A 25352-nucleotide genomic window follows, 5' to 3' on the forward strand; every position below is an offset into this window, starting at 1 on the left:
TGTCATTTACTTAAGCTGATGTGTGCTTTCAGCTGCAACGGTAGATGGAAAGGAAGGTGTGAAGAAGTCATTTTCACCAAAAAACTTGTTTTTTTGGTCGAGAGAGAATGCACCAAAAGTTCACGTTTGGGTTGGTTGTGATTCTTGTGGGGTACGTGTTAGATATTCTTGCCATTCTTTACATGGTTTCATGCCACTTGCTTGGCCAAAATCTATTTTGATTTTCATACTTGGTGCTTGCTTTCTTATATGAAGCTTCCTTCATGTACCCTTTGGTATAGCATCATTATTAATTGCTACTTGTATAATTGTTAAGTGTAGAGTAGAATTTGGTGCATTGTTTCCCTTCATTACCATTAATTTTTATTGGAACCTTATAGGCATTTTGTGTGTATGGTGCTGCTTCTTCTGTGGTACTGGTTCGCGAGTTATCTTTTAACAGTAGTTACATCTTACAGCTTGCTGAACAAGGAGGATGTTTAGTTTTCAACTTTGGAATGACATTATTGATATTGTAATGCTAAGACGAGAGGAGAATCTCCCATTGCTAAGCATGCATGAGGGTTGGGAATAAAGAAAAGGCACACCCACTCCACGAGGCTCCCGCCACTATGGGTGGAAGTCGAGACAGGATTCAAAGAAAGCAAGAGGGAAGATGAGAGTACAAGGCTGAAGGAAGAGGAGTGCAGGAGAGAAAGAAGGCAGAGAGTTTTGTGTTAAGAGAGATTACTCAAACACAACTATATTTCTTTATTAATAAGGTAATCATATACAGTTCCCAAAAGAGGTCAAATATAAAAAGAGAAATTATAATATAAGGCAACTAGCTGGCATCAACTCTTCGGTGTCCCCCCTCAAATTGGAGAATAAATGTCCTAGCTCGCATAGTAGAGTACCAAAGTTGAGGACGAGTAAGCTTTTTGGTGAAGATGTCCAGCAATTGATCACTATTCTTCACAAAAGAGGTGCAAATGCGACAGAACTACATGACCCACACTAAAAAAAATGAGAAAGTGAAAAAGAAGTAATTAGATGTGCTGATTATTTTCTCATAGCAGAAAAAGATGGATGACCCTGATGCCAAAGCATCACAGAATCTATATTACTACTATTATTCTGGCCATAAACATAAGACTAAGCAAGAGGCAAAACAGGTTTTTGAGGCACAAGAAAATAGAGCCCTTTCTCTGCATTTCCACTGCCAGTTATCCACTCCCATCTCCAAACATTGAAAAAGAATATGAAAAAAAGAAGAAAAAAAGTGTCAGAAATTTAAAAACAGGTTTTTGAGGCACAGGAAAATAGAGCCCTTTCTCTGCATTTCCACTGCCAGTTATCCACTCACTCCAAACTTTGAAAAAGAATATGAAAAAAAGAAGAAAAAAAGTGTCAGAAATTTAAAGATTTGGTTAGGTGACTGACAAATAGACAAATAACAGGGTAATGTCAGGGACATGGACAATAGAATCAAGAAAAATACAGGAAGTGACCCTAACAATTCCTTCACCAGAGATGGAAGAGGGAGCCATCAACAATCCTAACCTCATCCCTACCTGAGCAAATGAAGTAGGAATCATAATTAAGACATGCTAGTCATGCAATCTGTAGCTCCAAAGTTAATTACCCAAGGAGCAGTGATGGGTCGCAATTTAAGGCTAAACAATATGACTACAAGAGTGGTAGAAGACTGGCTGAGTTGAGACATCATTTGGTGGAGTGCAACAATATACAACAACAAGAAGCCTTGTCCCAACTAAATGGGTCGGCTACATGGATTCTTGCCTTCCTATGAGCTCTGTTTGAGGCCATACTAGATACAAAGAATCAGGCCATCTGCAGTCCAGGTTGCTCAAACTCAATAGTCCGGAATGGGCTCTAGCTTCCCCTCTACTACTACCATGAACACCAGTGGATCTGCCAATCATACCAGGGGGCTGCCCATGAACAATCCAACATTTGTCTTTGCTGTTCCCCAATTTTTCACAATGTCACAGTTGAATATTTCTTGATCTCAGCCCAAGTTGGCCTTTGGCCTCTCACTACACCTTGCAAATCGCTGTGGGGACGGGAATATTAGAGCACCTCTCCCAGGAGGTTGAGTGTCCATGGATTTTCTTCTATTCTCCTCACTTTGTAAGTTGTTACACTGTTCAACAAAGGATGGAAGATGTGATTGCCCTACAATTTGTAGTTGGATTTGCTCAAATTCTGGGAACCCGGTAAGTAAAATTTCAAGTGTCCTATACACCTTTGCCTCAGTTCTGGTCATTTCCAGAATTGGTAATATGGAGATCTGTTGGATTCTACTAGGAGTTAAATTAGAGTTTGTATAGGAGTTAAATTAGAGTTTGTATTCATGTAAAATTCTATTCTTTGTAATAGTGTACTTAATTATAAATAGAGGGCTTGAGATCATTGATCCATAAGCCATTCTGCCAAACATTGTGTTTCACAACATGGCATCAGAGCCTAAGTTCGATTAGGAAAACGAAACGAAGACCTACCTCCTTCTTCTGAATTTTTTTCAAACCCATCGCAAACCATCTCAATTCTCTGATTTTTTTCAAAACCATCGCAGTTCTTCAATTCTTTGATTTTTTCAAAACCATCGCAGTTCTTCAAACCGGTAGCAATTTTCTGATTCTTTCCAAGAAATCTATAGCTGCTTCCTGCGCCATCAAGAGAAAAATAAAAAAAGGGGAGAGAAAGCAGAAGTTCTTCAGTTCCGACTGAAATCTGCTGCTACTACTGTCGCAGAAGTTCTTCAGTTCCGACTGAAATCTGCTGCTGCTACTGTCACTACTGCTACAGCTGCTGCGACTGCCGGAACTGAAATCTGCTGCTGCTACCGTCATTGCTGCTACAGCTGCTGCTTCCTGCGCCTAAAATTCTTAACACAGTGAGTGAGTTAACCCTATTTTTTCTCTCAATTTCTGGTGTAAAGTTTCACTCAGTTGCGGAAGTCCCTGCGATCGCAATTCTGTAGAAGTTCTATTAGACTTGGAATTTCCTTTACAACAACAACAATAAGCCTTGTCCCAACTAAATGGGGTCGGCTACATGGATTCTTGCCCTCCAATCAGTTCTATTCGAGGCCATGCTAGATACAAGGCCTAAGCTATACATATCTTTTCTCACCACTTCTCCTAAGGTTATCTTAGGTCTACCCCTAGCTCTTCTAGTTCCTTCAATATGGATTATATCACTTCTCCGTACAGGGGTATTTATAGGTCTCCGTTGAACGTGGCCGTGCCACCTCAAACGACTTTCTCAAAGCTTATCACTTATGGGAGCAACTCCCAAGCCAACTCGAATATGATCATTTCTTATCTTATCCATCCTAGTTTTGCCACTCATCCATCTTAGCATCCTCATTTCTACTACATTGAGTTTATCTATATGATTCTTTTTAACAGCCCAACACTTTGCACCGTACATCATAGCTGGTCGTATAAAATTTTCCTTTAAGCTTTAATGGAATACGCCGATCACATTAGAGCCCGGACGCACCTCTCCACTTCATCCACCCTATTTTAATTCTTTGGGAAACCTCATCCTCTAAATCACCTCTTTTACTTATGATTGAACCTAGATTCCTAAAACAATCACTCTGAGGAATCTCTTTTATCGTCAAGTATCACCACCTCATCATCTGCCCGATCATGACTAAAGTTACAAACTAGATATTTTGTCTTCGATCTACTAAGTTTAAAGCCTTTTGATTCCAAAGCTGCTCTACATGAATCTAATTTGATATTAATCCTCACTTGGGTCTCATCAATCAATACTATATCATCCGCAAAAAGCATACACCAGGGGACCTCATCTTTAATGTCTTTGGTTAATTCATCCATTACCAATGCAAATAGATATGAGCTTAAAGATGACCCTTGATGTAGCCCAATTGTTATCGGGAATTCATTACTTTGTCCCCCCACTGTTCTAACACGAGTCACCGAACCATCATACATATCCTTAACTATATCTAGATATTTACTTGCAACACTTCTTTTCTCTAGTACTTGCCAAATTAACGTTCTAGGGACTCTATCATAAGTTTTTTCTAGGTCAATAAATACCATATGAAAGTCTTTCCTACATTCTTTATACCTTTCCGTAAGTCTCCTAATTAGGTAAATAGCCTCCGTTGTAGATCTTCCCAGCATAATCCCAAATTGGTTCTCCATAACTATAGTTAAGTGTCTCAAACGGGTTTCAATTATTCTATCCCATAATTTTATCGTATGGCTCATCAATTTAATGCCCCTATAATGTACAACTTTGAATATCTCCTTAATTTTTGTAAATTGGAACCACAACGCTTCTCCATTCATCTGGCATTTTCCTTGTGCTCATAATCTTATTAAACAACTTAGTCAACCAAACTAGTCCATGGGGATTTCTTCTATGGATCAAAATTTACCGTAGGCTATAAAAACAGAAAAATGATGATTGTGGGGGTGTATTTTGTAAATTTGAATTCTTCCAATGACCTATTAGTAAATTAGCATAATTGTAGGGAGTTATGCATAATTTCATATTTGTTAAGGGGCCTATTTGAAAAGTTACATAGTTTCAGGGACTTATGTGCAATTTTTTGTATATTTTTAGGGACCTTATTATCACTTTCCAAAATTCCAAGGACTTAATTGTAATTTTCAGTTTTTCAGGGGCTTATTATAATTTTCTAAAGTTCAAAAAAAAAAAAAAAAAAAAGAGGGGGATATTCTTTATAAGCATTTTTTGAATTCTATTATTCTTTTGGGTGGTTTGGCTATTGCATTTTGCGGCATTTCAGTTACTTTGAAGAGGTGAAGACTGAAGAATTGTAGAAAATTCTTTCAACATGGCAACCATCGATGGCACTACTGCTCCCACTGGATCTGAACATTACCCCACTCTTCATCCTCTTTCGGTAAGATTTGATGGAACAAATTATTTGATCTAGTCTCAATCTGTTTACCTAACTATTGTTGGAAGAGGACTTGTTGGACACATTAAGGGCACCACTATCAAACCTACTACCATAGGTGTTTTACAGGATAAATGGATCTCGAATGACTCTTTTATTATGTCATTCCTTGAATCTGAATCCAACTATTGTCCGTGGATACCTATTACTTGATACTGCAGCCCAAATATGGAAGGCTACTACTGAAACCTATGGACAAGTTGGGGAATGATGCACAGGTTTGTGAGCTACGAAAGAAGCTTCATGAGAATACCCAAAGGAATTGATTGTAACCCAATATTATGCTGAGTTGTGCTCTCTTTGGCAGGAGTTAGATCATTATGGGGATTATTACCCTACTAATCCAGATGATGTGACTACTTATAGGAAGCAAATTGATAAGATTTTGGTATATGACTTCTTGGCAGGTTTGAATGTGGAGTATGATCAGATCAGAGTGTAAGTATTAAGTCGTTCTCCCTTTCCGACACTAGAATAGTCTTATGCACTTGTTCAGTGTGAGGAAAGCCGTCGATTAACCATACTTCATACTCCTATTGTGGAGAAATCAGCCTTACAGTCTGTTAGTACTAAATCTAATTCAACTAAGTAGATTGTCAAGTGTGAACACTGTCACAAACCATATCATACCAAGGTTAATTGTTGGAAGCTCCATGGGAAGCCTGCTGATTTTGAGCAAAAAATAGCACCAAAAAGAGGAAAACCGAAAGCTCATATTTCTGAGACAGTTTCCACAACACCCTCTGCAGACGTTGGTCTTTCACAGGAGGAGTTAGCTACTCTGCAACGTATTCTGCAATCTTCTACTGTTTGTACAGCATCTACCACTGATTCCTCTACTAACCAAACCAACTCCTACCTTGCTACTTCAGGTAAACCTTTTACAGGCTTCCAAGTTTCTTCAGTTTCTACTCCTTGGATTTTTGATACAGAAGCCACAGATCATATGACAGGTTTATCCTCCTTTTTCTTACAATATTCTCCAACTTTTGGAAAGGATAAAGTTCGAATTGTTGATGGCTCTTATTCTTCCATTGCTGGAAAAGGGACCATTTAACATTCTCCATCACTTTCTTTGTCTAAAATTTTACATGTTCCCTCTTTCTCTACTAACTTGCTCTCTATCAATAGTCTTACATATGACTTGAATTGTAAAGTGACATTTTTCCCATCTTACTGTGTCTTCCAGGATTTGGTCACGGGGAAGGAGATTGGACATGGTAAACTAGACAATGGACTTTATTTGCTCGAGCCGATTGAAGGATCTACTTATGCTCTGACTACATCTTCTAATTAGGTCCATTCGGTAATATCAGACCTTTGTCAGTGGCACTGTAGGCTAGGTCACCCCTCTCTAGGAACTCTTAAGAAAATATTTCCTGATTTAGTTTCTTTTTGTAATGAGGATGGTTTTTTTGTGAAGCTTGCATTTTTGCGTAGCAGACTCGTTCTACTTATTTGCCTTCTCTTCATAATAGAAAAACTATTCCTTTTATGCTAATTCATACTGATGTGTGGGGTCCCTGCCGACGTGTCTATTACTAGCCATATGTACTTTGTTACTTTTATTGATTGTCACTTTTGTTCTACATGGATTTATCTTTTAAAACAAAAAAATGAGGTTTTACAATATTTTCGTGGTTTTCATAATATGATTAAAACTTAGTTCAATGCCACTGTGAAGATCCTTCGCAGTGACAATGGCACATAGTATATTGATGGTGAATTTCAGAGATATCTCTTTGACTCTAGCATAATACACCAGACCAGTTGTGTTGATACGGCTGCCCAAAATGGAGTTGCCGAAAGGAAGAATCGACATCTCTTAGAGATAGCCCGTTCCATTATGATTGCTATGAATATACCTGACCAATACTGGAGTGATGCTATACTCACAGTTTCTTACCTTATGAATAGGATGCCTAATAGGATACTTGGTTTTAAATGTCCTAATGAGATTCTTCAGGGAGCCTATTTCTTTATTATTCCCCCAAAGATTTTTGGATGTGTGTGTTATTCCAGAATCATCGCCCACCAAAGTAAGCTAGCTCCCCGCGGCCTACGCTGCATATTTTTTGGGTATTCTACTACTGAGAAAAGGTACAAATGTTATCATCCTCCTTCTAGGAAAACCATTGTATCCATGGATGTAATTTTTAATAAGTCTTGCCCTTATTATACACCTCTCCAAGGGGAGAGTCCTAGAGAAGAGGTTTTTTCTGACTCTTGATCTTCCTATCACACACCAACACAACTTAAGAGTCCCAAAAGAGTTTCCTGATAAGGGGAGACTTCTGCTAGTATACCTGAGGACTCTAATCCTCCTCCTTCGTTTTTTGAACCGTGTGAAGAACATAGCCAGGGGAAACCACTCCTGTGAGACAAACTGTTTAAGTCTTTCAAAACCCGATGGACCAGAATAAGGAGGTTCAGACTTATCAGAGGAAGAATTACAACCGGCTAAAGCAGGTGGAGAAAGGTGATATGTTACCACTTCCGTCTCCTGCTCCAGAATCAGATTCTACTGTTCCCCTAAAGGTATCTTCTTTTGATCTTCCTATTGTTATTAGAAAAGGAGTCAGATCTTGTACTCAACATCTCATAGCAAAATATGTTTCTCATAACTCTTTGTCTGACTCCTACTGTGCTTTTATATCATCTCTGTAATCTGTATCTGTTCCTAAAAGTTGTCAGGAAGCCTATGCTGATAAGAAATGGAAGGCAACTATGGTAGAGGAAATGCAGGCAATGAAGAAAAATGACACTTGGGAGCTGGTTACACTACCTCCAGGAAAAAAACCAGTGGGCTGCAAATGGGTATTTGTAATTAAACAAAATATGGATGGATTAGTCAACAAGTTGAAAGGTAGACTAGTTGCAAAGGGGTTTACTCAGACCTATGGGATTCATTATCAGGAGACTTTTGCCCCTATTGCGAAACTAAACACTGTCAAAGTTTTGTTGTCCGTAGCTGTGAACAGAGACTATAACTTGCACCAACTAAACGTAAAGAATGCCTTCTTACATTGGGAGTTAGCGGAAGAAGTCTATATGGAAATCCCACATGGTTTCTCCGATGACAATACTGCAGGGAAAGTTTGTCTGTTGAAGAGGTCATTTATGGGTTAAAACAGTCTCCTAGATGTTGGTTTGGACGCCTCCTGAAGGCAATGACTTCTATTGGGTACAAGCAAAGCAATGCTGATCATACACTATTTGTTAAGAAGTCAGGTACTAACATCACACTTCTTATTGTCTATGTAGACGATATAGTCATCACAGGGAATGATGGTGAAGAAATTCAAAAGTTGAAGGACTTTCTTGGCAGAGAGTTTGAAATTAAAGATCTAGGGAAGTTACAGTATTTCTTAGGGATTGAGGTTGCTCGATCAAAGAAAGGTATAGTCATATCCCAAAGAAAGTATGTCCTAGATTTATTATCAGAAGTGGGAATGTTGGGGTGTAAAGCAGTTGATACCCCTATTGAAGCTGGAGCTAAACTTAAAGAAAAAGAGGGAGAACAAGTGGACAAAGGAAGATACCAAAGGCTGGTAGGGAAGCTTATTTACTTGTCCCACACCAGGCCAGACATCGCTTATGCTATAGGGATAGTGAGCCAATTCATGTATGATCCGTATTTAGCTCATATGAAGGCTGTTACCAGAATACTACAGTATTTGAAGGGAACTCCTAGAAAAGGAATACTTCTATCACCCACTGATAATCTAAAAGTAGAATCATACACTAATGCAGATTGGGCTGGATCTCCAAACAGAAAGTCAATTTCAGGTTACTGTACCTTTGTTGGAGGTAATCTAGTTACTTGGAGAAGTAAGAAACAGAATGTGGTAGTTTTATCTAGTACCGAAGCTGAATATATAGCTATGGTTCGTGGAGTTTGTGAGCTACTATGGTTGAAAAGCTTGCTGCAAGATATTGGAGTCCAAGTTCCAAACCCTATGATGTTATATTGTGACAAGGCTGCTATTAGTATTGTTAATAATCCAGTGCAACATGATTGAACTAAGCACATTGAAATTGACAGGTTTTTTGTCAAAGGAAAGTTGGAACAAGGGCTTATCTGCATGCCTTTTGTAAGATCTGGAGACCAAGTAGCAGATGTTTTCACTAAGGGTTTGAAAGAAAGAGATTTCCTTCTTATTATAGGCAAGTTGGGCATGACTAATATCTATGCCTCAACTTGAGGGGGAGTGTTGGATTCTAGTAGGAGTTCAATTAGAGTTTGTATAGGAGTTAAATTAGAGTTTGTATTCATGTAAAATTCTATTCCTGGTAATAGTGTACTTTCCACTTAATGATAAATAGAGGGCTTGAGATCATTGATCCATAAGCCATTCTGCCAAACATTGTGTTTCACAACAAGATCCTTTATCATAATCCTTCCAAAATCCAGTTTACGGTGTTATAATAGTCAGCTATGCTTTAGTCACCCTATTTCCTAGTGATAACTTATTAAAGGCTTTGATAAACATTTGCTGAATCACCCATTTGATCAAATGTCTTGGAGATACTGTCCCGAATTTCCTTTACAATCTCCATTTTCATAAATCTCCTACCTAACTCAGGCTTAATGGGGAAAATCAACAAGTCATGACAGTAGAGTCCATGTATAGTTCGATCTAATCCAAAGAAATTTTCACCTCGATTTTTTTTTTTTTTTGTATTTCGACCATAAATTTTGGTGGGATTTTTTAAAGTTATTTTGGCCTAGTTTTCAATGTCCCCCTAATTTGAGCTCAATCAACACACTAGGAGTTTTATTTTTGCCTAAAACCTAACCCAAAGTGGTGTTCTTGATCGGCACATACCCGGCTATATGCAGGCAAAACTGGAAATCTAGAACATGAATTTTAACAAATGCAAATATGGATTTCATACAAACGAACACCAAGATTTTCATTTAAATGCAACAAAAAAGACAACACTTAAATTTAATATACACAAGTTAGTAGTACACAATTAAAATAGTATAAGCATATAACATAACAATATATGAATGAATTGTAAATTGCAATACACACCTACTTGAACCTAATAATAGCTACTTTGGCATTGTGGTTCCATCGCCTCACCTAGATAGCTCCGCCTCTGTGAATAGTGGACATACTCAACCTATGCCATCAAACTCATATAATGCTCCATATAGTCAGCAACAACTCTTCTATAGTAAGGCATCATCCTCATTAAATAGCCAACCCATCTTAAAGAAAGTGTCATAAGGGTAAGGATTGCTGCCCCGTGGCCACCAAGTGCTTGGATTAATTTCAACATCACCTGAATCTCTTTGTGACATCGCAACTGGTACTGCTGGTGGCCTTGATGGATAGCCAAAGATAGAGTTCACAAATGACTGCCTAATCTATCCCCATATCTATATGCAGACATACCACTCGAATCAACAAATGAGCCACCATACGCAATTGACCAACATATGCCCCACCATGTGCTTCACCATATGCTCCACCTTACGCTCCCTTATATCCATATCCTAGATACCCATATCCGTAGCCAGGCCCATAAGCCCTTATGGTATGTCCATACTCTTCTTGCCATCCAAGCTCATCAATCCCATTGAGTCTGCTAAGCTAGTCATATCAATGTCCCTTTGGCTCAATGGATAGAAGTGGCCACGAGGCCCTTTGGTGTAAGTACCCCTAGACGTGGAGCCCTTGCTCCTATGACGACACATACCACCTTAGTCCTTATCCTCGGTGAATCTTATGGGGGCGGCTGTGACTCCAATAGTGGAACCACCCTAGGCTCTAGAAGCCCACCACCACCATCATCATCATCCTGCTGAGTCTGACATGGAGCCAAGGTCTCATAGAGATCATGTGCATATCTGAAAGGCATATCATCATCATAACGTAGGGCCATCATCCAATCCTTGTCAAGAATACCAGCTGCCTCCTGTGTATTACCTAACTCTCGTTAGCCATTAATGCATAGGCATTAACACCCGTATGACAAGCAATCTCTGGGTCAGGCCTCCCTCCAAGTTGGTCCAATACCATCTCACCCCTTCACCCAATCAATAGGGTGTCCTCATGATCTAAGCCAACTTAAAAGATATCCGTGAGGTTGATGGTCTCTTACTTCCCCTGACTCTCCACATGGCTCTTTATGTGATGGATCTTCAATTTGAGATTGTAGTGGACGAACACAAGATCCTTTAGGCATTGGGATCATAATATGTTCCACCTCTTTGAGTGGATCAAGTTAAATGTGCTCCAATAGTTCCTTTTGCATCTAGAGGCGGAGCAAGTCTGCAAGAGGACCTTGATCCCCACGTTCCCGAGGTTTTTGCACTTGAGCCATGAAGAACCCACCACATATCTTAAGAAGATGGTCTTCCTATTGCAATACACTACAACGTTGATGATGGACTTTTTTTGGGGACCAATCCATCCATTAAACATAATGGTGACTCCATACATCTCCTAAAAGGGTCGTATTTGCCCAATGTAACTCTCTAACTCCTTTTTTTGTGTGAGGTATTTGTTCATCACCTCATAATGGTTGGGGCCGTGGTAACTAGGACCTGCCTCTGTGATCGTGTCTTCATGGACTAATAATCGAGCCCTATGCTGTGTTGGCTGGAGTGGTATTACAAAAGATCTATTTTGCCATGTGGGAAACCTATTGTGGAAGGAGCACCCCTCTGACTCTGTGACCTCTTGAACATGCCAAAAATACCACCCCCTAACCTATATGGTCCAACCCATGCAACGGGAGACGGACCAGCCCTTATAGCTCTAGCTCTGCCCCCCTCCTACTCCATATGGTGTGATGCCCTGCTATCTACTACCGTCTGCCTCAACTCCCTGGCCTCCTCTCTATATATACATCGATGGGATCAACTTCATCCTCCCTATTAGAATCAACGATGTATGCAAAAGAGCCCCTCAACACCTCATCCAGTGCTCTAGCCACTCTCTGCTTTTTTACTTTCCTCTTCCCGATCCTCTTCTCTAACTCTCCCTCATTGCTTTCGCTACCTCTGCTAGCCCATTGGTGCACTTCTAAACGTCCAAAGAATTGTTGGTGAGTTGTGCCTTAAACCTACTAATGCCCCCACTCAAAAATCTCCGGCCGCGGGAATTCCATTGTGTCCTCGCTTTATTATCGTCAATCACCGTACAATACTGCCATGCAAGGCCAAGCCTCCCTCCTCTGGGAGCAACAGGTTGTGCATGTAACTTGTCCCTGTGTCTATTCTCTGACCTGCTCTCTACCCTATGGCTACGAACCACCCTCCCCATGCTTCTGACTGTGATCCTAATTGCCTCATACTCCTAGATATGATCACTGTTGCATACAAAATGATTACATAAGTCACTAAACAACATCAAAATAATTTTTTCTAGACAAAGAAACAATTATGTACCTAACTAGTCATTTTTCCCTTGCCCACATACTTCTCTTAAATATAAAATGATTTTTAAAATTTTTTGGCAAGAAAATTAGCTTCTCATAGCAAAACCAGCAATGAAACCATATGCGCAACACTTTAAAAACATATAGAGAGCCATTCCATATTTGAAAATAATTTTCAAAACATTTTTCCTGATTTTTCATATTTTTCTTTATAAATATTTAATAATTTTTTATTGGCTAGAAATATATTTCGACTCCATGGGATCATAGATCGACCAATGGAGTTCAACATATATTTATTATATCACCATAAAAGACATAATATCATATGTATTTTTTACATTTTATGGGTAGGAAAATACATTTTTTGACATCTGAAAATAAATAAATAATCCACTTTATAGATGGGCCCATAGTGTTCAACATATACACATTTGACAACTTTCTAGCATCATCCATTTTGGAAAACAAATACAGTTTGGAGAAGAATGGTTACCTCTGAGATGCAAAACTTCAAGATTTGACTGAAACGCCACTGGATTCATGCGTTTGCCGGCAAGTACCATGGAAAAACACGCAGAAGATGATGAAGATCGACTCAAATAGGGAAAAAAGCAGAGCTAGAATGAAGAAATAGCACTCAGAACCAGAGGCTCAAAATTTCGCTCAAGGTGGGCGAGATTTTGACCCTCTTGCCTTTTATAAGCTAAGTTTTGGTCAAAACTTTAGACTTCTTAATTTCGTATGGGATTTTGTTTCGGTCACCTTTGACCGAAATTTAGCATTTTTTGAACCTCAAAACGAAAAACTTGGGGACTAAAAAAAGTCCCAAGATTCAATTGAAATTCGATCGAAACCACTGAAATTTCGACATTGGGTTGAAAGAAGAAACAAACCGGTTGGATCATGGGTCAAAACTGTCAAAATTTTGACATTAGGTCGAAATATGAACTGAACCAGCCAAGTTTTATAAAAGTCTCTTTTATGGCACGAAAGTAGAGTTTCAAGCGTGAAAACAGGGCAGAAGAGGGAAGTTTCGACCTCATCTTCCCCCAGATTTCAACTTTATTTTTCATGGTTTTGGATCATTTCGAGCCTTTTTAAGCACTCCTTGTTGATTTTGGCCCTTCTTGGTAGATTATTTCACTGTTTCAAGCTTTGTTGCAAGGTAACTTAAGTTTTTCCTATTTTTTTATTTTTTCCTTTCTTTCATGGTCAAATGGTGTTGGAATGTTTTGAAATTTTTTTTCCATGGTCTCTAGTATATAGATTTACAAGTGGTTGTTGTTGGATTGAGTTGAATTTATTATGTATTGTCTCTAATAGGTAGATTTACAAATGTAATTGATTGAATCTGATTTTTAAGTGTTCTACTATTTTTTTATTTTTCTGATTTTAAAAAATACCTAAAAATTTACATTTTTTATTTGCTTCATGCTCAAACGATGTTGGATTTAGTTGAAATTATTATATGTTGTCTCTAATAGGTAGATTTACATAAGTAATTGATTGAATCTGATTTTTTAAGTTTTTTACAATGTTCTCTGATTTTTCTTGTATTTAATAATAATTATAAAAATAATTTTAATTAGGAAAAAAAATTCAAATGTTTGTGAATACCTTAGTTAACAATTAATGTGTGTTTAGTGTCTTTAAAATGTTGGATTTGTGTTTTAATGATGATTATTATATATGTATCAGGCACAAACTTTTGAGTCAGAGACTCAAAAACACCATGTCAGACATAGCTTGGCAACATGGTAGGCCTCTGATAGATGACAGGAAGAAGTCAGAGTGTAAATATTGTTTGAAAAAGATTGGATCAGGTGGGGCCACTTGACTGAAGATCCATCTAGCAGGAGGAGACCGCAATGTGGTTGGATGCCCTAATGTCCTTTATGAAGTTAAAGTGGCAATGGAAAAATGTGTGAGAGGAGGGTAAGAGAAGAGGGTAAAGAAGAAGGCAAAGAAGGATGAGTTCCAGACAGCATGCTTAAAGGAGGTGGGAGAGCAGAATGTGGATCCAGATGATGCATCATTCCCAAAGCCAGAGATGGAGAGAGTACTCAAGATAAGAGGGAGTCTCATAGACTTGATGAGATCAGAAGGACACAGAGGGCTATGGGTGCAAGGTCATCTAAAGATCCAAATTTTGAGAGGGCAAGCAGAGGCAGCTCCAGTATGAGGAGGGGCCAGAGTGTCATAGAGTCAGCTCCCTTACCATGGGCCCACAGCCTCAACCTATTGCCACATCTGCTGCACCTAAACCCAATGCCACATCTGCTACTTCTAGACCCATTGCCAAAGATCCTAATGTGCACATACTACACACTAATCTTGACTTGTTTGGGAGGCCATAGACAAAACAAAAGAAATTAAAGCATATGTGGGGTAATGTGAAGGAGAAGGTGGGGATGGCCTTTTCTAAGTGGGCATTAATATCATAGTGTTCCTGCAAATGCTGCACAAGGTCCTTATTATAAGGCAATGGTGGATGAACTTAGTGGTGCTGGACATGGGGTGGTTGGGCCAAACCCATATGAGATATATAATGTATATCTCCCACGGCATAAGGAAGACTTGAAGACCTACATTGATGGTCTTAAGCCGACCTGGAGGCACTATGGGGTGACGGTGAAGTGTGATGGTTGGATTGATCTTACTAGACAGTTTATCATCAATTTTATGTTGAATTGTGATAGGAGGACAGTGTTCCTCAACCTTTTGATGCATCCGGCACAAGAAGGATGCAAAATACATATATGGGTTGCTAAAGTGTGGGGTGAAAGAGGTTGGAATCAAGCACGTGGTGCAGATTGTGACTGATAATGGCTCCAATTTCAAAAAGGCTGGGATGAAGTTGATGGAGAATCCCAACTAAAGGCTCTTTTAGACTCCTTGTGTAGCATATTGTATTGATTTGATACTGAAACACATGGGGCAATTCAAATTTGTGAGGAAGGTTGTTCAACGGGCTCGACATATGACCACATTCATATATAACCATGGAAATGCATTGGATACGTTGAGGAGGATATGTGGTGGTGACTTGGTGTCGCCTGGGGTCATAAGATTTGCTACAAATTGGATTGCCTTGAAGAGTTTTGAGAAGAAGAAAAACCACTTACGTGCGATGTTTGCATCGCTAGTGTGGTTTGATTGGCCCTAGTCAAATTCACCGTCAAGGAGAGCATCATAGGCCACCATATCTAGTGATAGCTTCTAGGGCAAATCTAAAAGTTGTTGTGAAGCTTCTAGACCCTATGGTGACAGTCTTGAAGTTGGTGGATCAACAAAAGAAACGAACTTTACCACATATATAAACTACAGTGGAGATGATGAAGGAGATGGTTAGGAAGGTATATATCCTAAGGACAACTAGAAATTCCTTGATATCATCCAGGAGAGGTGGGAGAGGCAGTTGCAACATCCATTGCATTTGGCTGATGAGTTGAAAGTTATTAAATTTTGCAACTTATTGCTTAATAATTAATACTTATTATGTTGTTGTGTAGTTTCTTACCATCTCATTTGTTGGCTTGTTTGATAGCCTATTATTTGAATCCCATGTACCACTATAGTTAAGAACTTGGGATGAGGACAAACTTGATTCGGGTAGTCCAACAAGTAGTGGAAAGGTAGGAACCGGATCCAGCGAAACAAGCATTAATTAATAACAAGGTAAGATTGTGACTTGTAAGAGACTAGTAGTCTAGTACTTAAGATAATTACTTGTTTTTTATACTAACATTGTAATTATTTATTGTAGTTCAAGGCTTTTAAAGATGTTGGTAGCTTCGGTCGCTCAGTGGCTATTCAGGCTCGGGAGAACATCACTTCTAGTTAGTCACTTAGTTTAAGTCTTAGGTACTTAATTTGAGTTTTTTACACAATTTATTTTTAGTGTTGTTAATTTGGTGGGTTATGTTTCTTGAAGCTAAGTGGTGGCTACAATACGAGTTAGACTCGGAGTACTTAATTAATATTGCAGTTAAAGTGCTCTCCTAGACATCTTTTGCCATCAGCTACGAGCGTAACTGGGGCACATTCAATTTGATACATTCTATGAGGCGGAACTTTTTTGGGGTGAAGCGGCTAGAGGATTTTGTATATGTTCACTATAATATGAGGTTGAGAGAGGAGCACATTAAGCTAAGTCAGGATCGAGGTAATGGGGACAAGATTAAGTTGGCTAACATCTTTGCTATTGATGGTGATGAGGAGGAGGACCCCCTATTTGAGTGGGTCAAAGAGCCACCGTTGGATGAGGTGGGAGGTCGACCCAAAAGTCAAATTGCATGAGAGACGGGAGCTAATGTGGATGAGTTCTTGGCCACAAATGGGAGTGCACACTGAGCTTAGCCGTCCTTTTGTACCACACCTCGGTGCATCTAGTGTCAGTGGAGAATAATATTTTGTGGTCAGATGATGATGATGATGATGTTACTCAGGCACAGGATAATGATGTTGATGATGATGATAATGGACCTGGTGATCAATATTCAGCTGATCCTAGAGAGAGACCACTACCACTAGAGCTAGCAATGGACAGGTTGAGAGTCGAGACAGGGAGGGCCATTGAGGTTCACGGGGGAGACTCAGTTCAGCCACACTACCTAAGATGCCGATCATGGTCCGCCAACATCTCGATGTCGTACTTCCACCTACAGTCTAAAGGGGAAAGGGAAGCAATATAGACATGGGTATGAGGATGACACCTCATTGTACAGGTCTTACCATCCCACGAATTTGAATAGCTTGGCAAGCTCTATGGGATCTATGAGTCTAGATAAGTCAAGAGGCTTCACGGCTGGATACTGGATACCAGTAGCAGCAAATCCCCACTCGTACAAGAGTGGTATGGAGAGTGTTGCATCTTCTTCTGGAGCTTATGGCCATGCATTTTATCGTCATAGGTTTCCTCAGGATTATGGGAGACATACACTAGTGGAACAAACTAAAATGTATTATTCAGTGGTCGGACAGAGTATGGTATACATGCACGGGGTGCAACTTATATGGATGCTAACTCAGAGGCATAGACGTTTATGGAGCAGATCTTCAGCGTGCAACCTCAACCCCTACCCCCTGAGGTTGAATCAGGACTTCCTTATCTATACTGCGTATTCCCTCATATTAGAAATCTTTTGCATGTTGATGACCAGACCTATAGAGCTGCAGTAGTCGATTACCTCGACAACCATAAGCATCACATGTCATGGGATGTCTATGCATTTGATGTTTCGAGTTTATTTGATATTTTCAATTGAACTTAGAAGTTATATATTGAATGTTATGTACTTAAGTAGTTAAGTTTATAGTGTATTTCTCAGACAACTCTACATTGATATTATGTACATTGAATGACATATCTACATTGACTTTTTTAGCAAAATGCATGTGCCAATGTGTTCTTTATACTCTAATTAGCTTAAATGCAGAGTCTCACCCTAAAATACTCCCTAAAACCTATCAAAACTTACACCAAAAAGTCCAAAGTTTCCTCAAAATTTCTCAGTTTTGCACCTAGGTTTCCCATTTTCACCTGGTCAAAACTTGAGTTTCCCTCAATTTTTTTTCTATGCCTTCGAGATACCGAAATTTTGTGAAATTTAGTACCTTGGTTGTTGGAACTAGTAATATACCCAAGTTTCCTTATACTTTATACATATTGCTTCATAGGTTGGATCAGTCCAAATAGTTGGTGTTGTCGAGCTTCACAAAGTGCTATTTGGTTATTTAGGTTATTGAGTAAAGCCATTGGAGATTTGAAGGTCCACTTTTCCTCAAGTTTAGACCGGAACATGGTGGATAAGGTCTGGAAAAAAATTAAAACAAATCAATATAGTACTTTACACAAATGGGGAGAATACTCTACCCACCAAACCAAGCAAACCAGCACATAACAGTTGCAGTAGAAGGCAATAAGCCAAGCTTTTTCTTGATAATAAGAAAAGCAAGACCAAATGGTACCTTACGTTCAAATCATAAGAACCAAAGACACTCAAGTGGGTGAATCCTTCAACTGGTGGTGATCATTCCCCTCACTCATGGTTCAAGAACTCGGTCTCAAAGGCCATCTATGTGAGTCTTTGATATAGTTTAGGCCTAAGACTTGGTATATAGTCTATTTCAGTCCCTTTGGAAACATTGGTACTATCAAATTTTGTAAAAAGGAAGTCCAGGTACAAGTTTGACATTGAACCGTAGGTTGTAAACACTTCAACTTGCTAAAAGTATAAAATATTATATTCTATACATGTTTTAGGTATTAAGATTTAATCAATTCATACTTGTTTTGTTGTAGATGTTTGCACAGGTCGTGTTGCTTTGATGATTTCTCAGTTAAAAAGCCAAGCTCAGAAGTAGTTTTCAAGGATTCCTGGACTTCACAACCCCTAGATGTTTGAGTTGGTCAAGTTCTGTTGAGATTTTGACCTACTCGATCGAAATCTTTCACTTTTATACCAGAGTTTGGGTCAAGATCTAGGCCAAAAAAGGGATCTTTGACCAAGATACTGCAATTTTTTAACACAGAATTGGTCTCATCTCAATCCACCAAAACAGCAAGATATTTTGAGATGCAAAAAACAAACCAGAGGGAAAAAGCAGAACCTAGCGGTTCCCTGGGAGCTTTAAACAGATGAACTATGCTCCTCAACCAGTTTATTTATCAACTGTGTGTGTGGTGTTGTTTTTATTTTTATTATTTTTTTTTTTTTTTGGGGGGGGGGGGGGTAAATGGTATGCCTAGGCAATCTAAATGCCCTTGGTTCCATCTGAGATGATTGAAAGACGAGAGAGAAATGGGAGAAAAAAGAAACTTTATACTGGCTGGTGGAAATCTGTTGTGCACCATTAGGGCTTCAATCTTCTTCAATGTTCCACCATGGTGTGTCGGTTCGAATAGTACAACTCCGAAGAAAACAGTATGTGTAATAGATGATATCCTCTACTGGAACCCTTAACCTTTCTAAGGTTCCACAAAGGAGGTGGAGACAAAAAAACTGAGCTTGATCTACTCTCAAACCAGAACCAAACTACACCACCTGTTAGGAGACAGAAATAGATCAGTTCAAGTGAGGAAACAAGGACTTGCAGCTAAGTAAGAAGAAGACGAGAAAATGAGTGATTGAGGGAATCAATGACTGAGAGATCCTTATTTCTTTCATTAACATCCCTGATATCCCATGGCCCTACCTGGGGAGATAAAAGTTAAAAAGGAAAAATTACAACTTGCTATGACTCACAACAGATCAGTGACATTAGTACCTTGGAAAACATCTTCTGTAAGACATAATGTATCTGGCTTTACCCCCACTTCATGGATAGCCTGTTTTGCAAGTTCATCCTAAAAGAAGCAGAAAAAAGCCTAGTTACGCAGAGAAGACTTACAGGAGAAGTCAAATCTCGTAGAAAACTGATTCTGTTGAATTCCACAGTGGTTGTAAGTGCCCTAGAATTCCATTCATATGCCTTGTACCTACATTATGCAAAATGTCTTTTGATATGGAAATCTAAACATAGTATCAGAAAAGGTCCCACCAATCCTGGTGTGGGCCCCAATCTTAACTCCAGGCATCTGATTCTTTCCTCCATCTACCTAGCAGTATGTCCACTTAACATACTGGAATCTACAATGCTTTTGCCTATACCCTCTAAGGGGCTTGAAAGTACTGAAAGTATGTTGTTTCATCTCTGCAGATGTTTCCTATAATTGGAGAGAGATACAGATGCAAAGACTGCGTGGAGAAAATTGGCTTTGATCTGTGTGGAGAATGTTACAATACTCACTCCAAGCTTCCAGGCAGATTTAATCAACAGCACACACCTGAGCACAAGTTCGAGCTTATTGTACCAGAAAAAATGCAAAACCGGATGCTGGGGATGCTGGCAACACTATATGGTGGTGGTTCTGCTTCAGCTGTTCCTTTTCATGATGATGCTCTAGAAGTTCAAGAAGATGTATCAGTTTCTCCCATTGATTCCCATGATACCCCAGAGGATCGGAGCGAGGTTGTAGATAATGATTCTGGTGCTCACAACCCTCCTGATGATACTTCAGGGGACCCAGAAAGCACCCATACCAACACTTAAAATTGTAAGTGACTTCAAACACACTATGACAGTGCCTACCTCCAAGGAAGGGAAATTATATATAATATCAGCCATGTATGACAAATCACACCTGCCTCATTACCTTGACATAACCGAATGGGGCAGGACTGTAGCTTGATGGCGGTTGGCTATTTGATATTTCGTACTGTATCAGCTAAGTTCTAAATCCAGGATTTTGTTGCTGCATTCTTGCAAGGCTTCATTATTTCACTCCAGTATAGTTGATATAGTTATTCTGCATTTCTGATAGCTATTGGTTTTACTTGGCTCTATAGCTGTAGTGTCCCTTTTTTTTTTTTTTTTTTTTTTTTTTGGGAGGGGGGGGGGGGGGGGGGGAGGAGTTAGATTTTAATAGTTAGAGAAAATTAAACATTGTCCCCCTATAGTTTCAAACAGTTAGAGGTAGGCTTCCTTAGATATTTAAAATTACAAATGTACCCTACAGACTAACACCACTAATTTTAAGGGAAAAGTACCCATTTTCCCCTGCTTGTCCTCCTTGTATGTTCGAAGGCACTAGAAACCTAAACTCATGACCCACTCAGCTGTAGGTTCGACCACTGCTGTTGCGATACACTCAAGGATCTGGGATTGGGTTTAGGGGTAGGATTGTATCCTGTTCTTTTAATGGAGCTTCCTTTAGAAACCCTCCTATCTGGACTAATTTTGAATTACTTGGGTATGAATTACAGCAAAGAAACTAAAAGATAAAACTGGTTTTGATGGTGCCAGTCATCCCCTACACCAAAATGGTGCCCTCAACTGAAGGCTGCCCAAACCTCACATACAATAACCGATAACCCCTATTCACAACTTCCCACCTTTTATATGTTAACCTCACTCCTTCCCCCCCCCCCCCCTCCTCTCTCCTCCATGTGGCATCTCCCTAGAGTCCTAACATTCCTGCCCCCTTGAATATCACCTTGTACTCAAGGTGAAGGAAGATTGGAGGCTTGGTCTCACATGTTTGCCTCATAGCCAAGTCAATTCAATCTCTACAAAAACAGAGCTCCTTGCTTGTATGATACAGAACTCTCCTGCGAGAATTAGAAGTTGAAAAAGAGGGCTTTTGAGCCACAGCTTCCAATGCAACTTCCAACAAGTCCTACTGCAGCCCCAAAGACAGTCCCAACAAGCCCAACTCCAGTGCGAACTGCATCCATGTTGCCTCTTATCACCCATTCTTTTTGCATTTTCTTTTTTAACTGTAGGGTCCTCTTTTCTTCTTTGTGAGCTGCCAAATGCTCTTCCTTGGTGATCTCAGGATACAAGACCTTAACAGTAAGAGTTCCTCGAGCTGTCTTATCTTTTATTCTTAGCATATCAGGTGATGACTGCAATCTCATATTAATCTCTTTCAGAATATTGGGTGCCAAGTCATGTAAGGGTAATTTCTGTACGCCCATACCTTTGTCGTGCTCAAGGTCTTCGTCAGAAACCTCTTCAGGAAGCTCATATGGCCATATGGGAACAAGAATAATGTTTGAGACTAACTACCAACAGTACCATAGCAAGAAGGCACTTCCTAAAGCCATGTTGTCGGTAAAATTATAAACCCCATCCGAGAAGAAATTCAGAGGACCAAACAGAAGTTCTAGACTACCTGAAGGACAAAACCCGAACTCCTCGCCAAGCTCTAAGCCGTTACACAATTCCATAATAGAAACCAGAGGCAAAATCGCTAATCCCTGCTCTGCTAGAGTCCATGTCTAGAACTAGGGGTTCCATCGAGGGTATTAGACCCCCTCCGCAACTGTCTTTCAAGGGATTTCCACCATCGCCACCAGTTGTGCTCTCTGGTGCTAAGTCTTGGTTGAAGGAATACAAATAGGGGATGGATGAATAAGGTTTTTCTTAAAGTATCCTGGTAGCTTAGAGTTACAAATGGGTTAGAAGCTTTCTAGGCCCCTAATTGCTTAAGCAATAACCTACTTATTGGGCTAGGCCTATCTGTCCTCTTTAGAGCCCAGTTTTTTGCCGAATAGTCCACAAGTCGATTGTTTAAGAGGCGGGCATTAGTTGGTCTCTTTAAGGTCCAATACGTTGTTTTAAGTTGTTGGGCCAAGTATGTTGACCAGACCAGGGTTGGGGATTTAATTGACCCGACCCACGTTTGGACCCAAACCATCGGTCCTACTCTTACCTTCTTCCTCTTCCCCTGCGATGGGATCCCTAATGCTTTTCCTAGATGCCACCGCTGATTGTGGTATAACCACGTCGTAGTGGGTGATTGGTAACCAATCGTGGGGATGGGAAGAATGCAGGTTTTGGAGTGAAAATTTCCCCCCTTCACAACATGTTTCCACCAGCTTTGGTGTTACGATTGTGTGCACTCCTTCCCGCTGTTGTCTATGCCGCCTTCACCCAAGGAGGCTTCACTGGCACTTGCGTTGCCCACGTAATCACTACTCTGGACCGATGATGCTTCTTCCTTCAAACATGAACACAATCTTGTCCTTCAACTCCGTCAGTTCTGGATTTCACATCATGCAAAATTGATGGTTCCCAAAACCCATTTCCTTTGCCCATTGACCTTTGGCTACTCTTTTTTCCTCTTTTCCCGTTGCTCCTACTCCTTTTCCAGAGTCACTACTGCCAACCCCTTGTTTTAGTGTTTCTTGATCAACCTTCTCCTCCTCAAGGCTTCACTTTGTCCCCTGTCGTATGGCTTTTTATTCAGCCCCCTCATTTCCACCATTGCTTTCTGCCTTTGAAACTTGCAGGACCTTAGTCTCTAAAGGCAACTCTTGGTCCATGAAAGCAGTCTCTCTCTAGTTCTCCATCTAACAGGTTGCTCGTGTCTTCCTTCACTGAAGTCCTGCTGCAGGGCCTTCTTGAAGCCTGCCCAACTGAACTCAGGCCATTTTCTCTGATAGATGCAATAGAATGCATCCCCTTCTAGGTGTTGTAGAGCCACCCACAACCAACCAATAATTATACTCAACCTGGTGTTCCCAATAGAAGAACACGACTTCTATCAGCCATCTCTGCAAGCTCCCTACACCAGAAAACACTGATAAATCTTGTAGCCATATCAATTCTCTCAAATAGAAACAGATTTGATACCAATTGGTAGGAACCCTCCTATTTGGACTAATTTTGAATTACTTGGATATGAGTTATATGAAAGAAACTAAACAATAACAATGGTTTTGATGGTGCCAGTCACCCCCTACACCAAAATGGTGCCCTCAGCCAAAGGCTGCCCAAAGGCCCCAAACCTTAGTACAATAACCGATGACCCTACTCACATCTTTCCCCCCTTTTATATGTTAACCCCACTCCCACTCCCTCTCTCTCTCTCCCCCCTTACATGTGGCATCTTCCTAGAGTCCTAACACTTCCTCACCTTTGAATGGGCTTGCCGCGAATCCTTTAGGTATTCGTAAAAAGCTTTTTCTTTATTCTTTACTAGAAGAAAAAGACAAGAAAACAAGAATTGGATCATCATACATATTTTTCATGTTGAAGGGCAAATAGATACATTTATTTAGTGCTATAGTCCTTGCACTTATTATATACTTAGAATTTTCAATTATAGGTTTCAGTTTATGAGATATCTTTATAATTTTTATAATTTTTATAATAATAATTGGTAGAAATATCAAATAATAAGTTAGAATTTTCAATTAGGCTAGGTTTGTTTGCAAAGGTGGGGTGGGAAAAAAAACATGTGGGCCCCATGTGTAGTGGGGTGAGGGAGAAGGAAAGGAAAGAAAAGGGTTTTGTGGAAAAGTGATAGTGGTGGGTCCCACTTTTTACTTTTCCAAACTTTCCCACAAAATCCCATCAAATATGTGGGATTTTAAAAAGCAATTGGGTGGGAAAATTGGGCTGCCACCTCACTAAACAAGCTTCCTTGAATCAAGGAAGCTTGTCTCTCACTTTCCCACCCCAAGCAACCAAACATTCTACAATTTTGGGATTAAAGGGAAAAGTAAGAAATCTACGCTTTTTTCAAGAATTCTCCCACCCCACCTTTATTCCAACAAACAAACGCAGCCTTATAGGTTTCAGATTATAAGTTACAAGATATCTTTACATTTTTATAATAATAATAATTACAAATATTAAATAACTTAATCAAGGGGGTAAAATGATTCTGAGGTGGAGCAAGACTGAGAGCGAGGGCTAAGGTTTTCTCCGGCGGGGATTCTCAAGTGGTGGACTGTCGCTATTGGAGGTTTAACAATCTGGGATCTTGAGAGTGATTGTCTAGTAGGTGCTGCAAGGATCATGGGTGGTTCTTAGGGTACAAGATCTGCTCAGTTTTGGTTTCTTGCCGCAGTTCTTGGGTTTGCTTAGGAGGTTGCAGGGTGCATCAAGGTTTGTTGATTCCTACATATTTTCTTTATGAATCTTTTGCGTTGTTAGACATCTTCTGGAACAGGTATGTTGCTGGGATTTCTCAGCTGTTGGATGGAGGTGGGGAGGCAGCTGTCCTCCGACCACTGGGATTATACATCCCATGACATGTTCCTCTTATGTTTGTCGATGTAGTCAACCAATGCAACTCTGTAAGTCTAGTGATCTATAGATTTTAGATATCCTGTCAAAGGGTACGTGCAATATTGATGTGAAAGAGAAGATGTCTCTGATAGTGGTGGTGGTTGCACGCCAAAGATGGACTCCACAAATGTATGTGGCCCCGACCCAAGATCCGCATAAGTAGCAACATAGTACCCAAATACCATCCCATTAGGGCCTAAAAATAAATCCGAGTGTGTCCCACCAATACCCAATAACCAAGAGGGGTCCTGTAAGGTCCATAACCATAAGCCCTAGAAGTAAATGCAGTGCTCTCCATACCACTTTGTAGGACTAGGAATATGTGGTTCTCCAGTATTTGGATCCTCTAGCTATG

General features: G+C 39.9%; 1 protein-coding gene across 4 annotated transcripts in view; it reads left to right on the forward strand.

The window, feature by feature from the left end:
* Positions 1–25352, forward strand: part of LOC149022956 (E3 ubiquitin-protein ligase PRT1-like) — a 101766-nt gene that overhangs the window by 70781 nt on the left and 5633 nt on the right. The window contains exons 6-8 of one of the 4 annotated variants that reach the window (XM_089150848.1): positions 33–151; positions 16140–16212; positions 20075–20237. In XM_089150848.1, coding sequence (XP_089006974.1) covers positions 33–151; positions 16140–16212; positions 20075–20136 — 254 coding nt within the window. In that variant the 3' untranslated portion in view covers positions 20137–20237. Of the gene's footprint in view, positions 1–32; positions 152–16139; positions 16213–20074; positions 20724–25352 lie in introns of those variants that run through there. The other 3 variants (XM_089150846.1, XM_089150845.1, XM_089150847.1) reach the window with 3 other exon arrangements.

This window comes from Hakea prostrata, chromosome 3 (assembly GCF_041222555.1).
Source record: "Hakea prostrata isolate BN-2017 chromosome 3, UWA_Hpros_2, whole genome shotgun sequence".
Classification (NCBI taxonomy): Eukaryota; Viridiplantae; Streptophyta; class Magnoliopsida; order Proteales; family Proteaceae; genus Hakea; species Hakea prostrata.